A 22,466-nucleotide genomic window follows, 5' to 3' on the forward strand; every position below is an offset into this window, starting at 1 on the left:
AAGGAGTTTTAGCCGGGCGGATCGCCCATCTTCTCGAGCGGAGTAGAGTTGGTAGAGTCGCTTAAAGCCCCTTGATACTTTGAAAGTTACGCCAACGATTGAACTTTGCCGCCGCCGCGCTACCTATTCGCCGCCTCCTCGCCCCTTGCGCGCCCCTTCGCTGAAGGCCGGTTCTCCGCCCGATTTCCTGAGCGACGATTGGTCTCCCTGCCGTTGCCCTTGGAAACCAACGCGCGTCCGGCGTTTTCTTTTTCCTTCGCGCCATTTTTCCCCTAGTCTCAGCGAGCGAATATTGCGCGCTGTGCTTTTATTGCAGCGTGCAAGCTCTATGCCGTGCTGTTGCGCGTACAACCGCAGCAAGCGGCCTGAAGATGGTTATGCGGTACTCAAGATATCTCAAGGCAAGCGTGACGGCTTGCGCACGATTCAATGGATTCACAAGATTAGTCGAAAGAAGTTTATTCCTAGAAAGAACAGAGGTGTTTGCGACGTAAGGTGCCTTTCTCACTCCCCGTAAAGGCACGCTCACACTAGCGGGAAAACGCGCAACGCTGGACGTTCTCCGCGCGCCGTTTCCCGCAGAAACCGGTTTTTTTCCCGCAGGCTGACTTGTTTGACGTTCCGCGGAGCGATGGGGTCGGGAGCTATTTTTCCCGTCCCGCAGAACGGAGTAGCCAATCGGAGCGGAGCGCAGACCGTGACGTCAGTCCAAGTTCAATGACTCCCGGCGGCGGCTGTGCGGGCGACGGGAGCATCGCTGGTGTCGCTTGAGTAGCCCGCTCACTTGTGCACGAGAAAAGCGCGCGCTTTCCCTTCGCTGTTGTCACGTGACTACTCTTTCTCGCTCCGCTCGCCTTCGCCTCCTCTACATTCCACGACAAACGCAGCGGGAAAACGGGCGTAGTGTGAGCGTCCTTCCGAGGAGCTGCGACGCTGCGGCGCCATGAACGTTGCGCCGCTGCGGGAAGTTTCCCGCTAGTGTGAGCCTGGCTTAATAACGCGTCACCTGACGCTGCGTTTTTCATTCCTGCTTGCTCCTCAATATTTTTGCGGCGGCAACATGATCACTGCATAAAAATAAGGTTGTCCTCTGCAGCATGCTGAATATTCTGCGAGGCTCCAAGGCTCCATCCTTTAACACGCTGTCGACTTCTGTACAGTCAGAAATACGGCACTATAATCTGCTTTTTGCTGTCAAAGATAACTGGAAAATTACAGTCTCTCGATTGCATTTGTCGCGATTATGCTAGGATCCCTAGTAGAGGAGCTAGTCTTTCCAGCTTGTAGTGTGCGTCGGTTACTCGGGAGCAATGAATGCTGGCCCTGAAAAATGTATAGTTGTCTCGTCAGATATTATAATAGAGATATGACAGACAACGTAAGTCAATGAAAATTGAAGTATATCAATGGGTCATGGGACGGCATCAGATTAAATAGTGATGGTTATGAATAGTGATAGGTAATGACGGTGACTGTTACGGATAATAATAGTAAATGATAGTAATAGGCCCGGATAGTGAGGTGATAGTGTTCGTTGCGGATAGTGACAGTTACGATAGGTCTCTGGCATTAGTAGATGTAGTGATAGATAGGATAGCGATAGTTAATGAATTGGCAGTTATATGCTTTCTCATTTCCGCACGTTGAAGACCTATGTGCACCATGTAATTTTCTTATTTGATTGTTGCGTTCAATGAAATCCAGCTCTTTTATATAGCGCATGAGGCCATAGAATGCTTGCCCCAGAACTTCAGTATGTCGGCAATAGGGTCCACCACTTCTCCCAGTGCACCCTGCTGTCTTTTAACCACACGTGAAGTCAGTGAGTGGCCGCGTACTCACTGCCGTGGCAAACCTGTTCCTTGCCTCGAAGCGGCAAGGAACAGCTCAAAATTTGGTTTTATACAAAATTGCTAATTAACACAGATTATCGCGAATCGCTAACTAGCACTGTGCCATTACACTTGGCCTAAGCTTTCCAACGGTATACGGTTCGATTTTGCTGCTAAAATTTAGATTTTAATTGCAATTTACTAAATATCAATTAATTTGGCCCAGTAATTGATCAAAATACATGTACAATTAACCAATAATCCAATCTCACGATTGATCACGTGACATATACTATGCTTAGAGAGATAGCTTGACAGTAGCGAAATAGACTAGGTCCTGCTTTGGCCTTCTCCGATCTTGAAGTTCAAAGCACCAGCCTGGATCGTTTTCCTAAGTTTTACCGCAGTGACAGATTTCACGCTCTAAAAAAAAGCAAACACAAAGTCAGAGGCAGTACTAGATTAGGTGCACAAAGTAAAACCTTAATATGTGACTTAAAAAGTGTCTGTAGCACAGAACTTGCCTGACAGTTTTGTTTATCAGTATTCCCCATTCAAACAGTTCTAAGAAGAAACAAATCAATTCATAAACTTTACTTTCGGCATTCTCAATGCTTTTCTCGCAATTTTTCAAAAATTTTGTGCACTCCTGGAGCGCAGACCTGGCCCAAAAGCTCGCGCTTCACTCACTGCTGCGGCCGGCCGGCGGGCGTCAAGGGGAAAAAGCGTGTCGTGCGCAGCGCTCGCCGCCGCCGCGCGAGGAGAATCGAGGAGGAAAGCGCGGCGCGGAGGAGAGTGTCGCTACAGTTACGCCAACGATTGAACTTTGCCGCCGCCGCGCTACCTCCTCGCCTCCTCCTCGCCCCTTGCGCGCCCCTTCGCTGAAGGCCGGCTCTCCGCCCGATTTCCTGAGCGACGATTGGTCTCCCTGCCGTTGCCATTGGAAACCGACGCGCGTCCGGCGTTTTCCTTGTGTTTTCTTTTTCCTTCGCGCCATTTTTCCCCTAGTCTCGGCGAGCGAGTATTGCGCGCTGTGCTTTTATTGCAGCTTGCAAGCTCTATGCCGTGCTGTTGCGCGTACAACTGCAGCAAGCGACCTAAAGATGGTTATGCGGTATAGGGAACCCAAGCTCAAGTTTCGCCGCGCGATGGCAGCGCCGCATTCCTGGCATGGTGGCGAAATGTGAAACGATGGGACGTCGCCGGAGCAGACGCTCCGCTAGCTTCCTGTGCACGTGCGGCGATCGAGTAGCGCCTGGCGGTTATTTGGCGATACAAAAACGCTTCCGCTGATGCGAAACGGAGGTACTAAGTAGCATTGTGTCATGGGTAGCCACAATAGTAAGCGAAGCGCCAAACGACGAGACTCACGTGTGGAACTTTGCAGATTTCATTGGAAGCGTTTCCATAAGACCTGTTTTCCAACCGCATGACAGCATTCCGAGAAGTCTCGCGTTCTTTGTGGAAACGAAAAGGGCCAATTTTCCCCTTCTCCATAAACTCAGAAATGTTCGACAGTTGACAAAGACGTCTTAGAGAGGCATCAAAAGAGTACAATGGTTTAACACCATCTATACGAAGTGAAGGGGGTAGAGGATTATCCTGCTCTTCGCTCCGCGCGTGTCTTGCTTTGCCGATTTTCTGTGCTCTCTCCCTGCTTTGCGAGCGCTCTGAAAGCAACCAAATCAACAGATGTCCAGCGTGCGACGTCCGCGATCGATAATGATGTGTGAATGTGCCCTATGACCAAGAAAATATCTAGGAACGAGGCTTTTTTTTTTGGGGGGGGGGGCGGGGGGGGAGGGGGGGGGGGAACATGCTTGGCTGAGCCGCTTTTACAGATTTCCGCAAATTGGCCAATACATGAACCAACATTATTATTATTCATAACCAAAATATGTTGGAAGTGCAATACAAAAGCGATCCTAGTTATGGCTCGATTGACACTACTCGCATGGAGCACCCTATTCGCGTCACAGGTTTCGTAAATGTAAACCAAACATAAATGAAGCACTACCATTTAGTAAGAACCGAAATAAAGCACGATTGTAGTACAAGCTTGGATTTCACCTTCCTTCCGAGCCAGCGAGCCGGTTATGTCGCGTGCAGCGCGCGGAGCACGCATGTGCTTTAGAGACTGCTAACGTTCGTGCCTTTGAAGAAACATCTCCTTCGGACTATAGCTTATTCTTCTACTGCAAGATTTGCTTTAGTAACATCGTAATAATAAAAACAAAACCATATATAGATCTCATGCTACAGGCCAAAACAATAATCAACAAGCGAGCAACTTTACCTCAGAGTACTGATAATACTTCCGCAGTTTTTAAACATATTATATACAATATAGTTGCATAGCCGACTTACCTCGAGATAAACTTCCTACGTTTTCGCTGACGTGGGAAATGCATTCGCAATCAATATTTACTCATCGCCGTCTGTCGTCTGCTCTACAGTGCTGACGTGAATAAAAATCTTCTCGCTTATAATTACGTTTCTTCCATGGAAATACGCGGCAGGTTGTCCAATAATCAAGACGGAATGCAGGCGGCATGTTGCGATGCGCGTCAGGGCGCGTGCTCGTTCGAGAGAAAGCGCGCGGCGCACGTCGCGAAGGCAACGAGCCCAGCCGGCGGCGTCCCAGTGTGTGTTTTTCTGCCACAGATGGCGTTGCCCATCAGGAGCCGCAGCGCCGCCCAGCGATGCTTTGGGAGCCTATTCATGATATCTCAAGGCAAGCGTGACGGCTTGCGCACGAGTCAATGGATTCACAAGATTAGTAGAAAGACGTTTATTCCTAGAAACAACAGAGTTGTTTGCGACGTCGAGTGCCTTTCTCACTCCCCGTAATAACGCGTCACCTGACGCTGCGTTTTTTATTCCTACTTGCTGCTCAATATTTTTGCGGCGGCAGCATGTTCATTGTATAAAAATAAGGTTGTCCTCTGCAGCATGCTGAATATTCTGCGAGGCTCCAAGGCTCCATCATTTAACACGCTTCGACTTCTGTACAGTGAGAAACAGGGCGCTATAATCTGCTTTTTGCTGTCAGAAATAACTGGAAAATTACAGTCTCTCGATTGCATTTGTCGCGATTATGCTAGGATCCCTGGCCTCCTTCACTAAAAATCAAAATTCGGGCTTGTAGAGGAGCTAGCCTTTCCAGCTTTTACTTGTAGTGTGCGTCGGTTACTCGGGAGCATTGAATGCTGGCCCTGAAAAACTCTTTGGCAAGTAAACCCGAGGTATTGCGGGTAATCTGCACTAGTTAGGTCGTATGGCATTTTTTTTTTTTCAATTCTTGAATGTGTCTTGCCATGCTTCGACGCACGCGTGGGTTAAAAAATATGCGTTCGTTTTATCAGGGATACGGCCAATGTGCAGGAGGTGTTCATATGATCACACACGCTTCACTTTGACCATGACTTGGCAGGTTACCTTCGCTTTGAAAGCTGGAGCTCTAAAAGCGCGATTCCGCGTATTCATTTATTGCGAGAAAAGTTATCCCATCGATGTCAAATCAGCCGGAATCATTGCATCAATTTTCTGTATTTACGAAACTTAAACAATCAATGATGATTATAGTTATTATGTAAAAATAGGGGAACATTTTGCGAGCAACAATTCTTAACACTGTAACATATTACTCATTTCAATTGTATGCAAGGTTTTTTTTTTCACCTAGCCTGAGTAATTATCTCATCGCTCTGTGTTCTAGCTACATTTCACTGAAGACCAGTTTGAGCCGCCAATATTACACGAACTCGAAAAAAAAACAGACCAAACGCAGTTCCATCAATTTTCTCTCACCGACCTGTCCTGAAGTAAAGGAAGCCTCCTCGACAGAGACATGAACCTCGCGCTGATAGTAGTCAGTTATTTCTGTGGCTTGCTCTTTTCCCACCTCCATTTATGAGAAAACAAGAAAGTATAAGAATTAAAAGTCAATGTATAGTTGTCTCGTCACATATTATGAGATAATAGAGATATGACTGACAACGTAAGTCAATGAAAATTGAAGTATATCAATGGGTCATGGGACGGCATCAGATTAAATAGTGATGGTTATGAATAGTGATAGGTAATGATGGTGACTGTTACGGATAATAATAGTAAATTATAGCAATAGGCCCGGATAGTGAGGTGATAGTGTTCGTTGCGGATAGTGACAGTTACGATAGGTCTCTGGCATTAGTAGATATAGTGATAGATAGGATAGCGATAGTTAATGAATTGGCAGTTATATGCTTTCTCGTTTCCGCACGTTGAAGACCTATGTGCACCTTGTAATTTTTTTATTTGATTGTTGCGTTCAATGAAATCAAGCTCTTTTACACAGCGCATGAGACCACAGCATGCTTGCCCCAGAACTTCAGTGTATCGGCAATAGGGCCCACCACTTCTCCCAGTGTACCCTGCTGTCTTTTAACCACACGCGAAGTCAGTGAGGGGCCACGTACTCATAAAATTATTTAATTCCTCCATCAGCATCATATCAAGACTGCCGTGGCAAACCTGTTCCTTGCCTCGAAGCAGCAAGGAACAGCTCAAAATTTGATTTTATACAAAATTAACTAATGAACGCAGATTGTCGCGGATCGCTAACTAGCACAGTGTACACTTGGCCTAAGCTTTCCAACGGTATACGGTTCGGTGTTGCAGCTAAAATTTAGATTTTAATTGCAATTTACTAACTATCAATTAATTTGGCCCAGTAATTGATTGAAATACATGTACAATTAACCAATAATCCAATCTCATGGTTGATGACGTGACATATACTATGCTTAGAGAGATAGCTTGACAGTAGCGAAATAGACTAAGTCCTGCTTTAACCTTCTCTAATCTTGAAGCTCAAAGCACCAGCCTGGATCGTTTTCTGAAGTTTTACCGCGGTGACAGATTTCACGCTCTAAAAAAAACAAACACAAAGTCAGAGGCAATACTAGATTAAGTGCACAAAGTAAAACCTTATCATGAGACTTAAAAAGTGTCTGTAGCACAGAACTCGCCTGAAAGCTTTGTTTATCAGTATTCCCCATTCAAACAGTTCTAAGAAGAAAGCAATCAATTCATGAACTTTACTATAGGCATTCTCAATGCTTTTCTCGCAATTTTTCAAAAATTTTGTGCACTCCTGGAGCGCAGACCTGGCCCAAAAGCTCGCGCTTCACTCACTGCTGCGGCCGGCCGGCGGGCGTCAGGGGGAAAAAGCGTGTCGTGCGCAGCGCTCGCCGCCGCCGCGCGAGGAGAATCGAGGAGGAAAGCGCGGCGCGGAGGAGAGTGTCGCTACTTTCAAATTATCAAGGGACTTTAGAGTCGCTTGCTCTGCTGCTCCACCTCTCGGTCACAATTCGAGTTAGAATGAAAAGAATACCAATTAAGCCTGCTGTTAATGCGCCGAAACTGTTTAATAAATGTAGATTCTGTGTTTTTAGTTAATTATTTGGTATATTTTGTGTTTTAGATGTACAAAAGAGCAGTTTGTTAAACAGAATATGTTCGCCAGTTCTAGTCAAGTCAAGCCGAAACAAAAGTCAGCTGTTTTCTCGCGCATTCGCGAATTGGCGGCTGCTACTGCTGTTTGAATCATGCCGAAGAGCACACTACAGGACCCGCTGCTGCTGTCGCAACTGACCTGAACCGAAGTTGGAGATGGGCAGTGCCTGGAGGTATTTGGCGGACACGACGTGAGCCACTTTCAGTGCGCGGACTTTTGAACATTGATGCGATAGACGATGGTGTCTTTAGGACTTATTTTCGTTTCGAGAAGGAGCATATACGCAGACTTCAGCTGGCCATGTGCATACCCGATAAGGTCGTAACTGCGCAAAGGGTTGCGGTTCCCTGAGATAAAGCCCTCTGTATTACCCTTCGACGGCTGGCACATCCGAACCGGCTGTGTGGTCTTGAAGATCTTTTCGGGCGGCACAGTTCAACGATATAATCACTGACGAACAAAGTTATGCACCATATCGACGAGCGGTTTTTCACTTGCTCGACGATGTAAATAGCCATTCTTGGCTCAGTCTCGAAACGCTGGAGCAATTCTCGCAGGTAAGTTGCAATTACAGCAGAATCAATGTCAAGGTTGTGAAAAAAAAAAAATTCTTAACCTAAAATTTCACTTACATTTTGAGGCTGTTCAGCCAAAGGTGCCCCACTGACAAACTACTGGGGTTTCATCGATAGTACAGCAAGGGCAATATGCCGATCATCAAGGAATCAGAAACTTTACTTTAGTGGCCACAAGCGGTTTCATGCCTTGAAGCTGTACCGACAGAACGTGCCGCGTATCTATAAAGCTAGTGCGCTTTTGGCGAACTGTCATACATGTTTGTATGATGCCCAGGTATCGCATTACTTCGGTCTTGATCAACCAGATCTTGAAACTTACCTTACTCCTCGGTACTTTTACCACTCACAAATCTTTCTGAAATGTGTTTTATTTACGCACAAGATGTACAACATTTTACCGGGACAGTTTTCTGGGTATTCATGTCATGCGCGGTTTGCGCTGAAGAAATAAAAAAAAATGTTTGAGTCTGTTCTTTGAACATCCTCTGCACGTTCTCTAGCAGCTTCTCATGTTCTCTGTTATAACGTCTCACTTCAAACTCATGCTTTCTGTCCTCCAAGGCCAACCTGTTCTCGTCTGGCGCGAGACGCGGCGCTTCATTTTCAACTTTTTATTTTTCAATTTCTTGCGCTTTTCTGCGTAGCTCATAGTCGTTTCTTTCTCGCATGGTGATCAGCTGAAGCCCGACGCTCTGTAACCCTCGGGTGCCTGCAAAAAAAGACAAACAGCTTTATATCAACCTTAAATTCAGTTGAGCTTCTCCACTGGAGCAAAATAGTCACAAATACATGTTTCTACCAGACGCAGTCAGTTGACCTGTGACATTCGCGGATAACCGGAACTTTGTATACAGAACGAGTACCAGAATATGTACACGTTGTACAAAAATAAAATAGACTGTTATGAGGACAGTAAACAGTTTATGACCCTTGTGTTTCTGCTTGTGTGTCATTTTTGTTGTCTAACAGAGTTCCTCTTGATATGTAGCCTGTGTACTAATTGGCAGAATATTAATTAAGACATCATTTCTTTCGGTGGGCTTTTAGGATCCTATACAAGCCAGATTGCAAAGTGCAGGTGGAAAGAGAAGTTTCTTGGCCGTGTGAGAGACAATAACGATTGCTTTTGTTTTATCCACCAAGCATGTCAAGCCCACAATGAGGCAGGAAAAAGACAAACAAACGCACGTTTGGTGATCGGTGTTATGTTAGAATAATGTGACAGATAAACTAGAATCGGTAATATTTCCGTGAAGCCAGTAGAATAGCTTTTTTTTAATGAACACAATTTAACTGATCGAGTGCGCAGCTGAACGCAGCCTTTCAATAGAGACTGAAAAAAAAAAAAAAAAGAGAGGAAAATCGACCTCGGCTGCATCAGCAAGGCGCCTTCAAACATCTGTGGGTATACGAGCCGCGTACACGGTCCTTGCGGTGAAGAAGTGTGTTGAAAAACGATCTTGGAACAGACACGGCGGCCCGACGAGCGCGCAAACAAAGCTCTCGCCCCATTCAGTGGTTGCTCTTCCGAGCGGTGACCGAAACCCGAACAGATGCGCAGCGCCTAATGTTAGGCGGTGGGCTTGCCGATAAAACAGCTCAGACGACAGTTGCTTTGTTCTAAAGTAAGCGAAGGCACTTTCCACACCACAGTAAACGGCAGCCCGCATTCGCGTTTCACGCTTTATAACGCGTAAGTGCTGCTTTTCTTTCCTGCTGCTGTATCATCGAGAAATGTATATTATTTTTTATCATTCATCGAGGCCGGCCGCGCAGCGGCACTGACGGTGATCGACTAGGTTTAAATACTGCATAATCGTTCTCTCATTTCGCGTCAGTTGTATTTCTAAGCACTGGCATTACACGTTTTAGTTGTGCAAAAGTAAAACTCACCTTTTAAGGTTCTTGACGTCCTGCTGTCGCCAGCATATTAGTAAATCCACGCGGTCTTTTGCTCCGCGCAGCGCAAGTTCGCGGCCCATCGCATGGTTCACGATACGCACAACTTCGATCCATTTATGGTCATCTCCAACTCCAAACGGCCTCGTCGCTGACACCTCACGCAATAGACACCAGTCTTCCTCAGCGTGAAACACCTCCGGGCTTTCTTAACATGTAAAGGGGCCTGAGCTGGGGTCGCCGTCGACAACGGAGCAGCGCCGGTGACTGTGTTGACGTGTTGACGGCTGCCGTTTTGATTACCCATACACGCCCGCGCGCTCTTACGCACGCTCGCGCGCTGCCGATCAAGGATCGTTGCTGCCGATCGCTCCGCTGGAAAGGGCTCCCCAGCGCGTCGTAAAAACACGGGCCAGCCCAGCGACGTGCGCATGCGCAGTGGCATCTCCGCTCGTCCGCTCCTCTCCGCTGGCCGTAAAAACGCTCAGCTAAAACCCTGTACTAAGCGCATTGCTCAGCGGGCTATGCGCACACTCGGATTCGTCTGCAGACTTTCGAGAGAGTTCCGTACTCCACTTCCGTTCTTAAAGCTATACCTGTCCATATGCTTGCCGCTATTGGAGTACGCGTCGCTTGTTTGGAATGGCACTTGTAAATCGAACTGGAGCAAGGTTGACAGAGTACAGCAAAAACTTTTACGGATATTTCGATATCGCTTTCCTTGCTCAACTTCCTCCTCTCGCTCCACCAAGAGTACCCCACTGAATCTTCCTTCTCTTAACTGCCGTCGTGTCAGAGTAGATATAATTTTTCTATAGAAGCTATGGCCAGCTATTTTTCTATGTCCACATTATGTGCCCTCAGCTCTTAGAGTACATTCTTCTGCGCGTTCCGCGAAAGAGCATGAGGGAATTCAGACCGTTCCAAGTTTCTCCATTTCTTCATTCCCATTCCCCTCTTGACAGAATGCAGATGTTGTTTAACTCTTTTTGTCTTCACCTTGACATCTTCCAAAACTCTCTCTCTTCATTTATAGGGGGTATTCACGTGACGTCACAGCTGACGTCAGTGTGCAGCCGACGCCATCTTTGCGTCCTGTTCTGACTAGTACTAGTACGGTGCGGCGGTTAGCTTAGTTGTTCGTGCGCGTCCGTTTGCTCTGTCACTCTGCCTCATGCCAGCACCGTTATTATGAAAACTCAGTCGGCATCATGAGTGACAGTTCGATTTATCGGCAAAGTGAGCGCGATGCGGACAGAGACCTGTACGAAACAAAACTTTGGTACCGACCCGTGTGCAGTCGATATGCGCAACTGCGCGGTAAGCGTCGGCCTATGCCCACGCATAAATATGTGCGACATTCTTGAATTCCTTGTCCTACGGACGAGCTTCGTCACAAGAAACCAATCGCAAGCCTACTGACCACTCGAAGAACGCAACTACGTTACAAGCGGCTAGGTCAAGAGCCGCGGTTGAAGCAGACGAACTCGCTCTTTGTGCAATTACGTGCGTGCCGTCCAACGTTTATGCCAACTAAACCGCTGAGTTTTTGTAGCTGATATTCTGTATAGAAATGGCGTTTGGTAGTCAGTATCTTTTATACAAAACTTGTTTGGTGTACTTGCCTCAATCGATCAGAAGAAGTCGGATGTTTGCATCGTCTGTGGCGGTAAGGAAGCAAGAGAAACCGCTGCCACAGGCCACAGCGATGACACCGGTGGCGCCACCTCACTCTTGCGGGCTCGAAATAACTTTTTGCATCAAAACTCTTGAAATACAGCGCAGTTTTGGCCAAGCTAAACTTGATTTGTTATTAGAGATAAATAAGTTTATAAAGTTCTTCAAACCTTCTGCAAAACAACTCTGCCCGCCTACGCTCCTTCGCCGAATCTGCACGCGGTCTGCTTTGATTAGCAGCCGACACAGACGATGCGAACATCCGACTTCTTCTGATCGAATGAGGCAAGTACGGCAAACAAGGTTTAGCAAGCCCTCTTTGAAGGATTTTATTGCAGCAAAACAAGACGAGGAGGTGTTGGCGGCGCGCTGCATGCATACGCATGACTGGAGGCGATACATTGCCGCGCTGCTCTTTTACCGGGAATGTGTCTTCCGAGTGCATGAAGAACAGTCGTGCACGGATAGTGACAAGAGCTGGCTGCGAGGGCACATCCGGAAGATTCCAGTCCAGCCAATTTTAACATACATTTCTCATATTTCATTATACTTGTGCGGTTGAGCCATGCCAGCCATACGTGACGTCGCATCTCGGTGAGGTGTCTCGTTCGAGTGGAGTTGTTCGTGCGTACTTCCAAAATGCCGGGGTCGTTCACGCAGCTCTTCAGCTTCCGTTGTTTACACTGTGCACGCGCCTATTACAGCCTACGATAGCTCAATAAACAACATATAGCTGCGGATGCCGCTGCTTGTAGAACCGCACGACAGCACTTGATACGTACGTTCACCCTGTTCGTTCCGTGTGCACAAAAATGGCCGACTGCGCCTCAATTACCCACAATGCACCGCGCACAGAGCGTCAGTGAATACCCCCGATATTGGACGTTCGTAGCTTTGCACTCTAAACTGTATTTATCACATATAACTTCCACTTTCTAGCCTAAGTATTGTATTTAATTTACTTCATGTTTTGCCTTTTCTCCTGTTCAGTGTTGTTTAAAGTATCTTGTACTGCTTTTTATCCGTTTCTTATTTATATTTAAACTTTAAACTTTATTTTTGAATCTTACTGTCCCGCGTTCAATTCAATATTTTTATTGTATTTCCCTGTATTTCAAGCCTGTGTTTTAAGTACCACGCACTTGTTGTTCCTGCAGTGGTTGTTTATTTTATGTATATTTCTATTTACTATAATCGATGTCAGTTATTTGCTTTTTTTCTCTATCTATCTATTGTTTTTTTTTCGTGATGTGCTCTACAATTCTCTGACTGTGTATATATGACATGCTACTCATTGATTTCTTTCTTTCCGTGACACTTTTCGTCTCAGTTTCATTTCTTGTGTTATTTGTTTCTTCTTTTGTGTTCTATCTGTGTGTGTGTAAAACTTGTGTGTGCATTGTCATTTGTTTTTGTGCTGCAGCACGAAGACCACATGGTTGTTCCTGCGCACATTAAATAAAGATTGATTGATTGATTGATTGGTTATTATTATTCATAAACAACATGAACGATTTTATCACCGGGACTCCTTCATTTCCGAAAAAAGCCGTACACAGATAGCTCCAGCCCTGTCTGGGCCCGCCACTTCAAGCCCGAGCCCTGACTAGGCCCGGCAGAACAGCAATTTTCAGGCCCAGCCCTGCCCGGGCTTTCGGACCGGCGCGAGCCTGTGCAGTGCTTTAACTACATTTGCATTGTCTTGGAATCCGCTACGTAACTCTACAGGAAGCCATCAATTGTCCTCTGTTCGTTACACATTCCCTGTTCACCTACATTCTTCCTTCTTTTTAACCATTAGCCGCCTTTCATTCTCGAAGCTATATTCTGAGCTCCTTCTGCCTCCAAACTTTACATCTGCCATCTTGTTTTCCATAACTAGCTGCCACGTGCTCAAGTTACTTTCAAATCTCTTCTTAAGTGTCTGACTTTTTCCGAGTACCGGCAACGATGAGCCGGAACTTCCGCCTACCGCGCTCTCACCACGCTTGCGCACGATACAGTATTTACACATGCAGGCGTCCGTGGTAAGCGCCGACCTTGCCTAATAAATAAATAGACCAACGCGAAGAAATGTTGCTTCAAAGTTCCTCAGGTGTACTCATCGTTCTTAATTTAAAGCTTAAAATACCATAAAAAATCGAAACATGGGTCAATATTTTGCTTCTTTTTTTTTCCAAGAAACGACGCCACGAAGTCGACCCCTATCTTATACAAAGGTTACTGGCAAAAAAAAAAAAAAAAAAAAAAAAAAAAACCACTAGGGAGTATTGCGGAAGTTGGCAGCTGAATTAAATAGCCATCAGCACCATCGCCATCATATCAATGCAAAGTGGCGACGCTGAATAAAATAATCCATTTAATTAGGCCATTGAAAGGTCGAGTGCCTGAACTTTATAATGAACAGGTGCTAGATGAGAACCCGACCATCCCGGCTGGCCGCCTGCGATGCCGATCGCTGCCGCATTCCACCGCTCGCGTCTAGGTGTCGTGAAGGTATGGTGCGCGCCTATTTTCACAAATGCGGCATCAGCAACGCCCTGGACGGTATAGAGAGGATGACGTACTGGTCACCGAAATCGACTGCGAGATTGTGCACTTCGCGGCTATCTGGTATGTAATGAACGTAATACATGCAATAGCGCTTAGATGCAAATGAAACTCAATAGTGTATGTACTCAGTGTGCAGAGCCGGTTGAGCCGCAAGGGTTTCAAGGTGGTTTTCAGTAAGTTCGTAATTCAATATCTCGTTTTTAATTTGTAGAACAGGGGACGAATCATGGTCGGTTCCTACCTATATTCCGATTTCCAGGGTACAAATGCTTATTGCGCTGTTTTTCATAGTTGTTGGGCGTCAGAAGTGTGCAGAAGTTGGCACTGCATACCGTAAACAGTTCAACAAAATGGGGGCTGTGTGCAATTCGTAGCATTGTGTAGTAGCATTCCATCGTCGCGTTGTTCCGTCGTGTACTGCAGTGCTACTGGAACGTCCGCGATTAGAGCGACTTCCTTGCGATCACTAAAGAGATTATTGGTGGGGTTCGTCTCATGCAGTAGGTCTATACGCGTGCCGTAGTTTCGGAGTCGATTTGTCTTGATGCGCAACTCATCACATGCGCGAGGCTGAGTGAGAAGGAACGCGCTCACAGTGCGTTCGGTTGCTGAACTCGAGGACGCTTGACCGAATCCCGGCCGCGTTTTGGTGGAAGCGAAATGAAGAAGACGCCCGAGTGTATGCGCGATGTCAGCGTACGTTAAAGACTCTCGTGTAGTCTAAAGCAATCCGAAGCCCTCCATTACGGCGCCTCTTTCTCTCTTCCTTCTGAAAATTATTCATTCATGCCTTCCTTGTGAATTATAAAGTTAAAGTGCAAAAAAAAAAAAAACACGCACAGACAGAGTAAGGACACACAATACAAGCACTCGAACTTTAAAATGTACTACAATATGCACCAACTCGCCCAGAAAGAAGTTTTAATAAATCATGCCATCCCAGAAGGCGCATTTGAGGCGTCCCCAGAGAGGTTACTACACCTGTTCTTTCGTCAGAGCAAAATTTTATTTTACATGCATCATCTGCGCGCTCAGTACAGGTACCTGGCCGCGAGTCAAAAGCCACGCGTGGTCGGCTACTGAAAGAGAGCTCGTGCCCGCCAGGGGCGCTTCGAATTTTCTAATTACTTCATCTCTTCGCAGAAACAGATTCCCCAGAAAAGTGGAAAGGGCCCGTTCTCGACGAATGTCCCGTCTGTGAATAATTGCGCACGCCGTCGGCAGAGAGGGTTCCTCCAGCCATCGCTGAAATTCGCCTTCCAGAACGGTACTGCACTAACATCCGGATCACCCGTCTTGATTTGTCCTAGATAGATGAACTCGGTTGCTTCAACGTATCGCAAACTGCTTTACCTTTCCCAGACTCTTTAACATCATTTCTCATGCACTTCTAATGCACTCCCATTCTTCTCCACTATTTTTGGCCCCGCAGGGGTGGCGCAGTGGTTACGGCGTTCGACTACTGTTCCCAAGAATGCAGGATCGAATCCCAGCCTCGGCGGCTGCTTTTCGTTGGAGGCGAAAAGCAAGGTGTCCGTGTGCTATGCGATGTCAGTGCATGATAAAGAACCCCAGGTGGTCGAAATTTCCGTAACCCTCCACTAGGGTGTCTCTCATAACCTGAGTCGCTTTGGGATTTTAAACCCTACAGAACCAAAACCAATCTCCAGTATTCGCCGGTGCCAAAAGTGCGTTATATGCGGGTCTCGCAACAAAAGCAGCAGTCGAATGCAACGAATACTGAACAGTGCAAAGGTGTGCTTACCCGCAAGGTCAGCTGGCTTCGAGGGCTCCGTGTCCGGAGCGTTGAGCGCGAACTTCACTCGAGGTTTTCGCGCAAGGCGCCTCGGGCGTAGTTTTGTCTGTGTGGCTCGTTCCAAGACTCTGCAGCCATGGCTCGAACCGCAACAGCATTTTATGCCCCTGGGTGCGCAGTACGCGTCCTCGGGGATATTGCACAGCCCAGCGCTTTGATGTCTGCGGGTTTCAGTGGCTTGAACAGCAGCTGCTTCGACACCACTAGGGTCGGTGTGACCGGGGTGTTTCGCCTCTTTGGGAGCCTCGCCGGGGGGCCAGAATTCTTGATAGAAGGCGGCCGCAGGTGGTCCCTGTCGCGAATAGGAGGGCACCGATGAGGTGTGGGCGGCGCACTGGTAAGACAGCGCTTCACGGTCCAGCTTGGCCTTAGCTTCGGTGCGATAAAAGAAGTCATCAATTTTTGCACGCAGCTTGTCCTGTTCACGTAAGTAGGCGTCTCGTTTCCTCACAAGGTCGTAATTTGGAATACCCTGAAATGTACAGCAGCATATATAGAAACGGCACGTTAAGCAGTTTGTATAACAAGAGAGTAAAGCGAGCGCTTTAGATTTCTGCAGCGTGTGCTTGAATCAGGGCTGATGATGCTCTCATTCTACGGCCTTCGCTAAACAGTGTACGACCGATGAGAGGCCTCGTATAGTGAATAGGCTGTACCAGATTATGACTGCATTACAATGACCCCTGCACTTGGAAACCTAGAAGCTTTCTGCATTTCTGCCCGACCGAAGTTTTGCAACGCATTGCTGACATGCCCCTCACCTGCAGAAAAACTAAAAAGCGGAATGCTATAGGTCAATATGAACTAATGCGTCAGATTTTTACGGTGGTTGAGTTTCGTCTTGGATACACTAACACCCATATCAAGCGGGCGCTTTCGATACTAATTGAACTCGATCTGCATCGAGGTTTCCAAGCATGACTGAAGCATCCAGTGCTGCGCCAGACTTTTCAACGAACATTGAGAATTTGCCCTCATTTGTGATTGGGGTGGCACCAATTGTTGCCTCTTTTTATTCGCCAACATACTTTTGTCAGTCGTGCACGTGAGAAGCAGCAGCTAGGAACTGCAGCCTTAGCTGAAAAACTTGAGGACGAGCCTTTCTGCGCTGCGGTTATTTACATGTATTATTCGTTTGTATAATAAACAAAAATAAAGTACGCGAAAATATTCTTTTACTTTTTTTTTTCCAAACAGTTTTAAATTCACATTTCTGTTTTTATTTCAATAATTTACCTTTTCTTTTTTTAAAGCTCGGTGAGAGCGAGTGTCAATGCCCGCTTTCGGCTGTGCTTGAAGACCTCAAGCGTGCTTGGGGAATCATGATCGAACCAATTTCTCGATTGCACTTGAAAGTGGCCGTATAACGATATTTAATCAGCAATGAGTTTGATGAGCGCTGACTCAATGAGGATCGAGGGTGCTTATTGTGTGACAGGGGCATAAGCCATGAGGGTTGTTACATGGTGGCATCGATCAAATGTGCATAAGAAAGCTTGGACCAACATGACACGCATCTGCGGACATGCTGATGTAGGAGTGTCGCTAGCTGCTCCAAGTTATGAATCTCATCCTTGCTGCAACACGGATTCAGCTTTGCGTCCAGCACCAGTCATCTGCATATGCTAGGGTGCATGCTGCTAAACCGGGCTTTCAAGCGCAAACCCAGGCTGAAGCAATATTAGTCGTAACTTGAGCACTCAATCTAATGCACGAACAGCGTTGAAATGCTTTTGCAGGAATGCATGCACCCACAAAACCTAGTGGAATAATCCGCTTTCATTATAGCTAGAAAGTGAGTCTGATGATTGTTGGAAGCATATTCTTGATTTATATTCTTGGTTCTTGGTCCAAAACATCGGGCAAACAAATATTTCAAAACAGTGGTTTCGTTTTCAGAAAAAAGAGGTACCTAAATTTGGTGAACTAAATGTATTAGAGCGCTCAATGGTTGAAAAAAGTGCATCGTATTTAGTTGGATTCGGTCTGATATGGAAACATATGAAATGCCTTGCCACTTTACAGTTCCTAAGTAGTTGCGAAATATCCAAAAAAACATGCGACCTAGAAACTAACTTGCGAATGAATAGGAGGGATAAAATGAGAGGGTGGTAGACTGTTCTTTATTTTTTTTTTATCAGCCTGTGAACAGAACATGTGTAAAGCTAGTGGCGGGAAGGAAAAGCTACGCCTGACCAACCACCTGCCTGCTGTTCATATGGCGAAGTCCAGACAAGTGCTGTTTGGACAACTGCATTATAGTCTTGCCCGGTAACGCCCGACAATCCTCACTGGCTTGGGCTGGCCTGTAGAAATCGACGTAGATTTTCTTACTTGAACAAAGGCGTAATTACTATTACGTGAAAGAGTCCCGCACTGCCAACCTCTTCACGCTTGCGCGCACATTTCTACAAAAGCTGTAACGACAAAGAGTGAACTGTCCTCCGTGTACAGCACGTGACACCAGTGTCAAACAACGGAAACTAGTTGGTTTAAATGACTCCCTTTGAGGGGCAAGATACGGCTAAAAGAAGCACTTGCATGCTTTCAGCCGACACATCGCTGCAAGGCACCCCCAGAGCGATATTGGCTCGTGCAAGCGGCAAGTGCAGCGATTTTCTGCTTACGTGGTCGCTTTCGCCGCGGTGTTTCGGGGTGGGCGGGGAATCGCGGCAGAAGCCGTGCCACCATTGCACGTGGTGCAGCAGCGAACGGAAGCTCTTGCTGGCTGCTTGGCAGATGGGACAGCGGTACACGGGTGGTGCCATGGCGCGCTCACAGAGGCACTCACCACCGGCTGTACACACAACTGTCGTTGTCATGACTACGCGACCTGCCGCGCGCGCCAAGTTTGAAGCGATGTTTCTTTTTTTTTTTTTTTTTTTTTTTCTGAAGGAGAACAGCGCGACTTAGACAAGGACGAAAGGAAGACACACACGGACAAGCGCTGACTTGACACTGATGTTTATTGCTTGGAACGTGGAAACCTATAGATAAGGCCCCAAACAACAAAAGAAAACATAGACGCGATACATATTTTATTATGCACGTGAAAAACACAATTGATGCGCCTCGTCACTTCCCTGTAGCTAGAATCTTAGTTCATTAGCTAGTTTATTGATGAATTGAAGCGATGTGCGCGCACGCTTCGTTGGCAGGCCTCTGATCAGAGTTCTCTTCTCATGGACTGATGGACTATACAGAAGTACAGGGCAGTGCAGATGCGGCAGAAGGAACAGAGAATGCCGGGGGCACAAAATACACTTCTTATCGCTTAGCATAATAGAGCGTATTGCATCCCACTCAATATTTATTTGAAAATGCCTCACAGAAAATCAAATTGCCACCACAACCTGAAATAAGCACAAACAAAATTTATGCATTTGGCGAGCTCTAGACGTCGTCGGATGAGCAAGAGAGATTTTTACTTTTAAAAATACAATCTTAATCCCCTCACTAGTGCACTGATTAAGGGCAGCCCTTCATTCGCCGTTACTAAGCGAGAATTGCGGCTTTAAAATATTGACATGAGAAAAAAAAATGGCATAAAACCTTTAAGACTGCTTACGTGTATGAATGCAAAAGCATTACAGTGCCGAGTGTTAAATGTTTTCGAGTGAAGTTTTCGACAAGTTTTCTCTTATAGCATTGTATTCGGTGTACGTGTTTTCATGTCCCACGTAGAGTACCATCCTTAAAGTGGCATCTGGGAGCCGTATTCGCCGAAACTTCGTTTTGAAAGCATACAATTGGAGGTACCTATATTGTTGGTTCGAAACCCTCTAGCAACCTAGCCCTCGACTTGAATAGTGTATGTGTGCTATTCAGTTCAGGCGTTCAGTCGTGTCCGACTCTTCGTGACCCTATGGACCATGTCACGCCACGCTTTCCGGTCTCTCACTATCTTCTTAACATCACATAGCTTCATCTGCAATGCCTCGAGAATGCCATCTAACCATCGCGTTCGCTGCCTACCCCTTCTCCGGCGACCCTCAACCTTTCCCAACATCAAATCTTTCTCCAGCGACTCCTCTCTTCTCATCAGATGACCAAAGTAGCTGAGCTTTAACTTTAGAATTTGACCCTCCAATGAGCAGTCAGGGTTTATGGTCGACAATATCGACTGATTTGATCTTCTGGCAGTCCAAGGAACTCTTAAGAGTCTTCGCCAGCACCACAATTCAAACGCGTCAATTCTTCGGCGGTCAGCCTTTTTCACAGTCCAACTCTCGCATCCATACATCACAACTGGAAAGACCATAGCACGGGTTATACGGATCTTGGTTGGCAGACTAATGTCTCTGCTCTTTACTAGGCGGTCAAGGCTAACCATTGCTCTCTTTCCCAGAAGCAGGCGTCTCCTAATTTCATGGCTGCAGTCTCCTTCCGAGGTAATCTTGGCGCCCAAGAACAGAAAATCTGTCACAGCTTCCACTTCTTGTCCATTGATGCTCCAGGACTTGATAGGGCAAGACGCCATGATCTTCGTCTTTTTAGTGTTCAGTTTAAGCCCAAACTTCTCACTCTCTTCTTGTACGCGCATCAGAAGTCTCTTGAGTTCCACTTCACTTTCTGCCATTAAAGTGGTATCATCCGCATATCTAAGGTTGTTGATACGTTTTCCAGCAATCTTCACTCCAGCTGAAGACTCGTCCAGACCGGCCTTCCTCATGATGCACTCTGCATATAGGTTAAATAGGCAGGGCGGCAGTATGCAGCCTTGCCTCACCCCTTTCTCAATCGGAAACCAATCAGTAAGACCATGCCCAGTTCTGACTGTGGCCTCTTGCCCTTCATAAAGGTTCCTGAGGAGACAGATGAGGTGAATTGGAACTCCCATCTCTTGGAGAGCTTGCCACAATCTGCTGTGATCTACGCAGTCAAACGCTTTCGCATAATCAATAAAGCAGAAGTAAATGGGTTTCTGGAACTCTACGTAACGAGAAATCGTATGACACCACCCAGAACGCTGTTCGACAAACGATTGCGTCACAGTTTCGATAAGAATGTCGAAACAACAGACACCATATGAAGCGCGATCCTATATCCATATGAAGGCGAGCGAGGATGACGATGGGTATATACAGGTGAGAGATGAAATTTCACACACTATGCTCAGCCCCGCCGCGGTGGTGCAGTGGTACTGTCCCCAAGGATGCGAGATCGAATCCCGGCCGCGGCGGCCGCTTTTCTATGGAGGCGAAATGCAAGCCGGGTGGTCGAAATTTCCAGAGCCCTCCACTACGTTGCCTCTCATAGCCTAAGTAGTTTTGGGACTTTAAACACCATAAATCCAACCAACACACCGCGCTCACACAAACCCTTCGGCAAGAAAGCGGCGGCCACCCTGGTCGCCGATTAGATGGAAGAGTGGCGGCAGGCATACAGCGTCATGCGCGAGACGTGAACGACCTCTTCTGAGTGTCGGCGACGATCGGTGACGGTGTGTGAAGGAAGAACGCGACAATTCACGGGAGATGTTTGTGGGCTACCGTGTGAGGGCCAATGTAACGGCGAAGAAATTTCTCGCACAAGCCAGGAGTGCGAACTGGTGCCCACAAGAGAACTATATCACCGGTGGAAGGATTTGCGTTTTTGCTGGGCGACTTCAGTGTTGAAACCGGTAAGTTGGCGATAATGGGCCATACGAGTAGTAAATTGTTCGCCCAGAGATGTAGATGGAGAGGCGGGAGCAGGGAAGGAGGTAGTATCGAATCTCGTGGATGATTAACAGCCGTACACTAAAAAGAAAGGGCTATAGCCAGTGGTGCGCTGAACTGCGGAATTGTAGGCATCAGGGCTTAAAGTCAGGAGGGTCTGGGGTGTCTGAGACCCCCCACCAATATACACAAGGGGTCTAAGACCCCTCTCACGAGAAGGTGAGGTTGACATTAATCCGAAACAGGCCATAATCTCTTTTTTTTTTCTCTCTTTTTTGTTAGTGCGGGTAGGAAAATTCGTCTCCATCGCTTCGAAAATTTCAGCAAGATTAATTGCATATTTTTGTCTCAGACTCTGAGACCGAATAATAAAAACGTCGTCAGAGCTACACACAGGCTGAAAGACAGGGGGGAACCTGTGCCCTCACAACAGGGCTATCTCCAAGGCTACATAGCAAAAATCGGAAACACAATGCAGTATCTACTTGGAAGTCTTCGCGGGTAAACAGAGCTTATATCTTACACAAATATACAAAACGGATTTAAGCCGTTTAGAATCTTTTATTTTTCCTAGGTCTCCCGGGCTAAATTAGTTATATTTCTGGTTTGCGCATATTTTTTTTTTTGTTTATTTTAATGCAGTATCCATGCAGTTCTCTGTCAGTTCTTCTTTCACTATCATACTGCTGCGGTAAATACTGTTTACCTCCAGCGCGACGAAAATGCTATAAAATAGTAATGCCACGAATAATATAGCATAAATTAGAATGACCGACGCTTTGTACCGCTGTAAGATGTTTTACTTAAGAAATCGTCGAACACACTGGCAGAGCGTGCACGAATCGCTAAATTGTTTAAGGTTTGTGTCAAAAGCTGAGCAAAAATCCCTTCAAAAATGATTTCCCTCTGTAGGAAACTTAGTCATAAACTGAGCAAAAAAAAAAAAAAAAG

At 46.5% G+C, this 22,466-nt stretch overlaps 1 protein-coding gene across 1 annotated transcript in view; it reads right to left on the minus strand.

Annotated features, from left to right (window-relative positions):
• LOC146206624 (uncharacterized) overlaps positions 1 to 18,623 on the minus strand; it is a 43,673-nt gene extending 25,050 nt beyond the window's left edge. Inside the window, exons 1-2 of the mRNA XM_084575498.1 lie at positions 18,483 to 18,623; positions 15,805 to 16,327 (exon numbers count right to left, since the gene is read on the minus strand). Coding sequence (XP_084431624.1) covers positions 15,805 to 16,327; positions 18,483 to 18,623 — 664 coding nt within the window. The remainder of the gene's footprint in view (positions 1 to 15,804; positions 16,328 to 18,482) is intronic.
• Positions 18,624 to 22,466: the final 3,843 nt, after the last annotated feature.

This window comes from Amblyomma maculatum, chromosome 1 (genome assembly GCF_055883805.1).
Source record: "Amblyomma maculatum isolate TAMU_Amacu chromosome 1, ASM5588380v1, whole genome shotgun sequence".
In the NCBI taxonomy this organism is placed as follows: Eukaryota; Metazoa; Arthropoda; class Arachnida; order Ixodida; family Ixodidae; genus Amblyomma; species Amblyomma maculatum.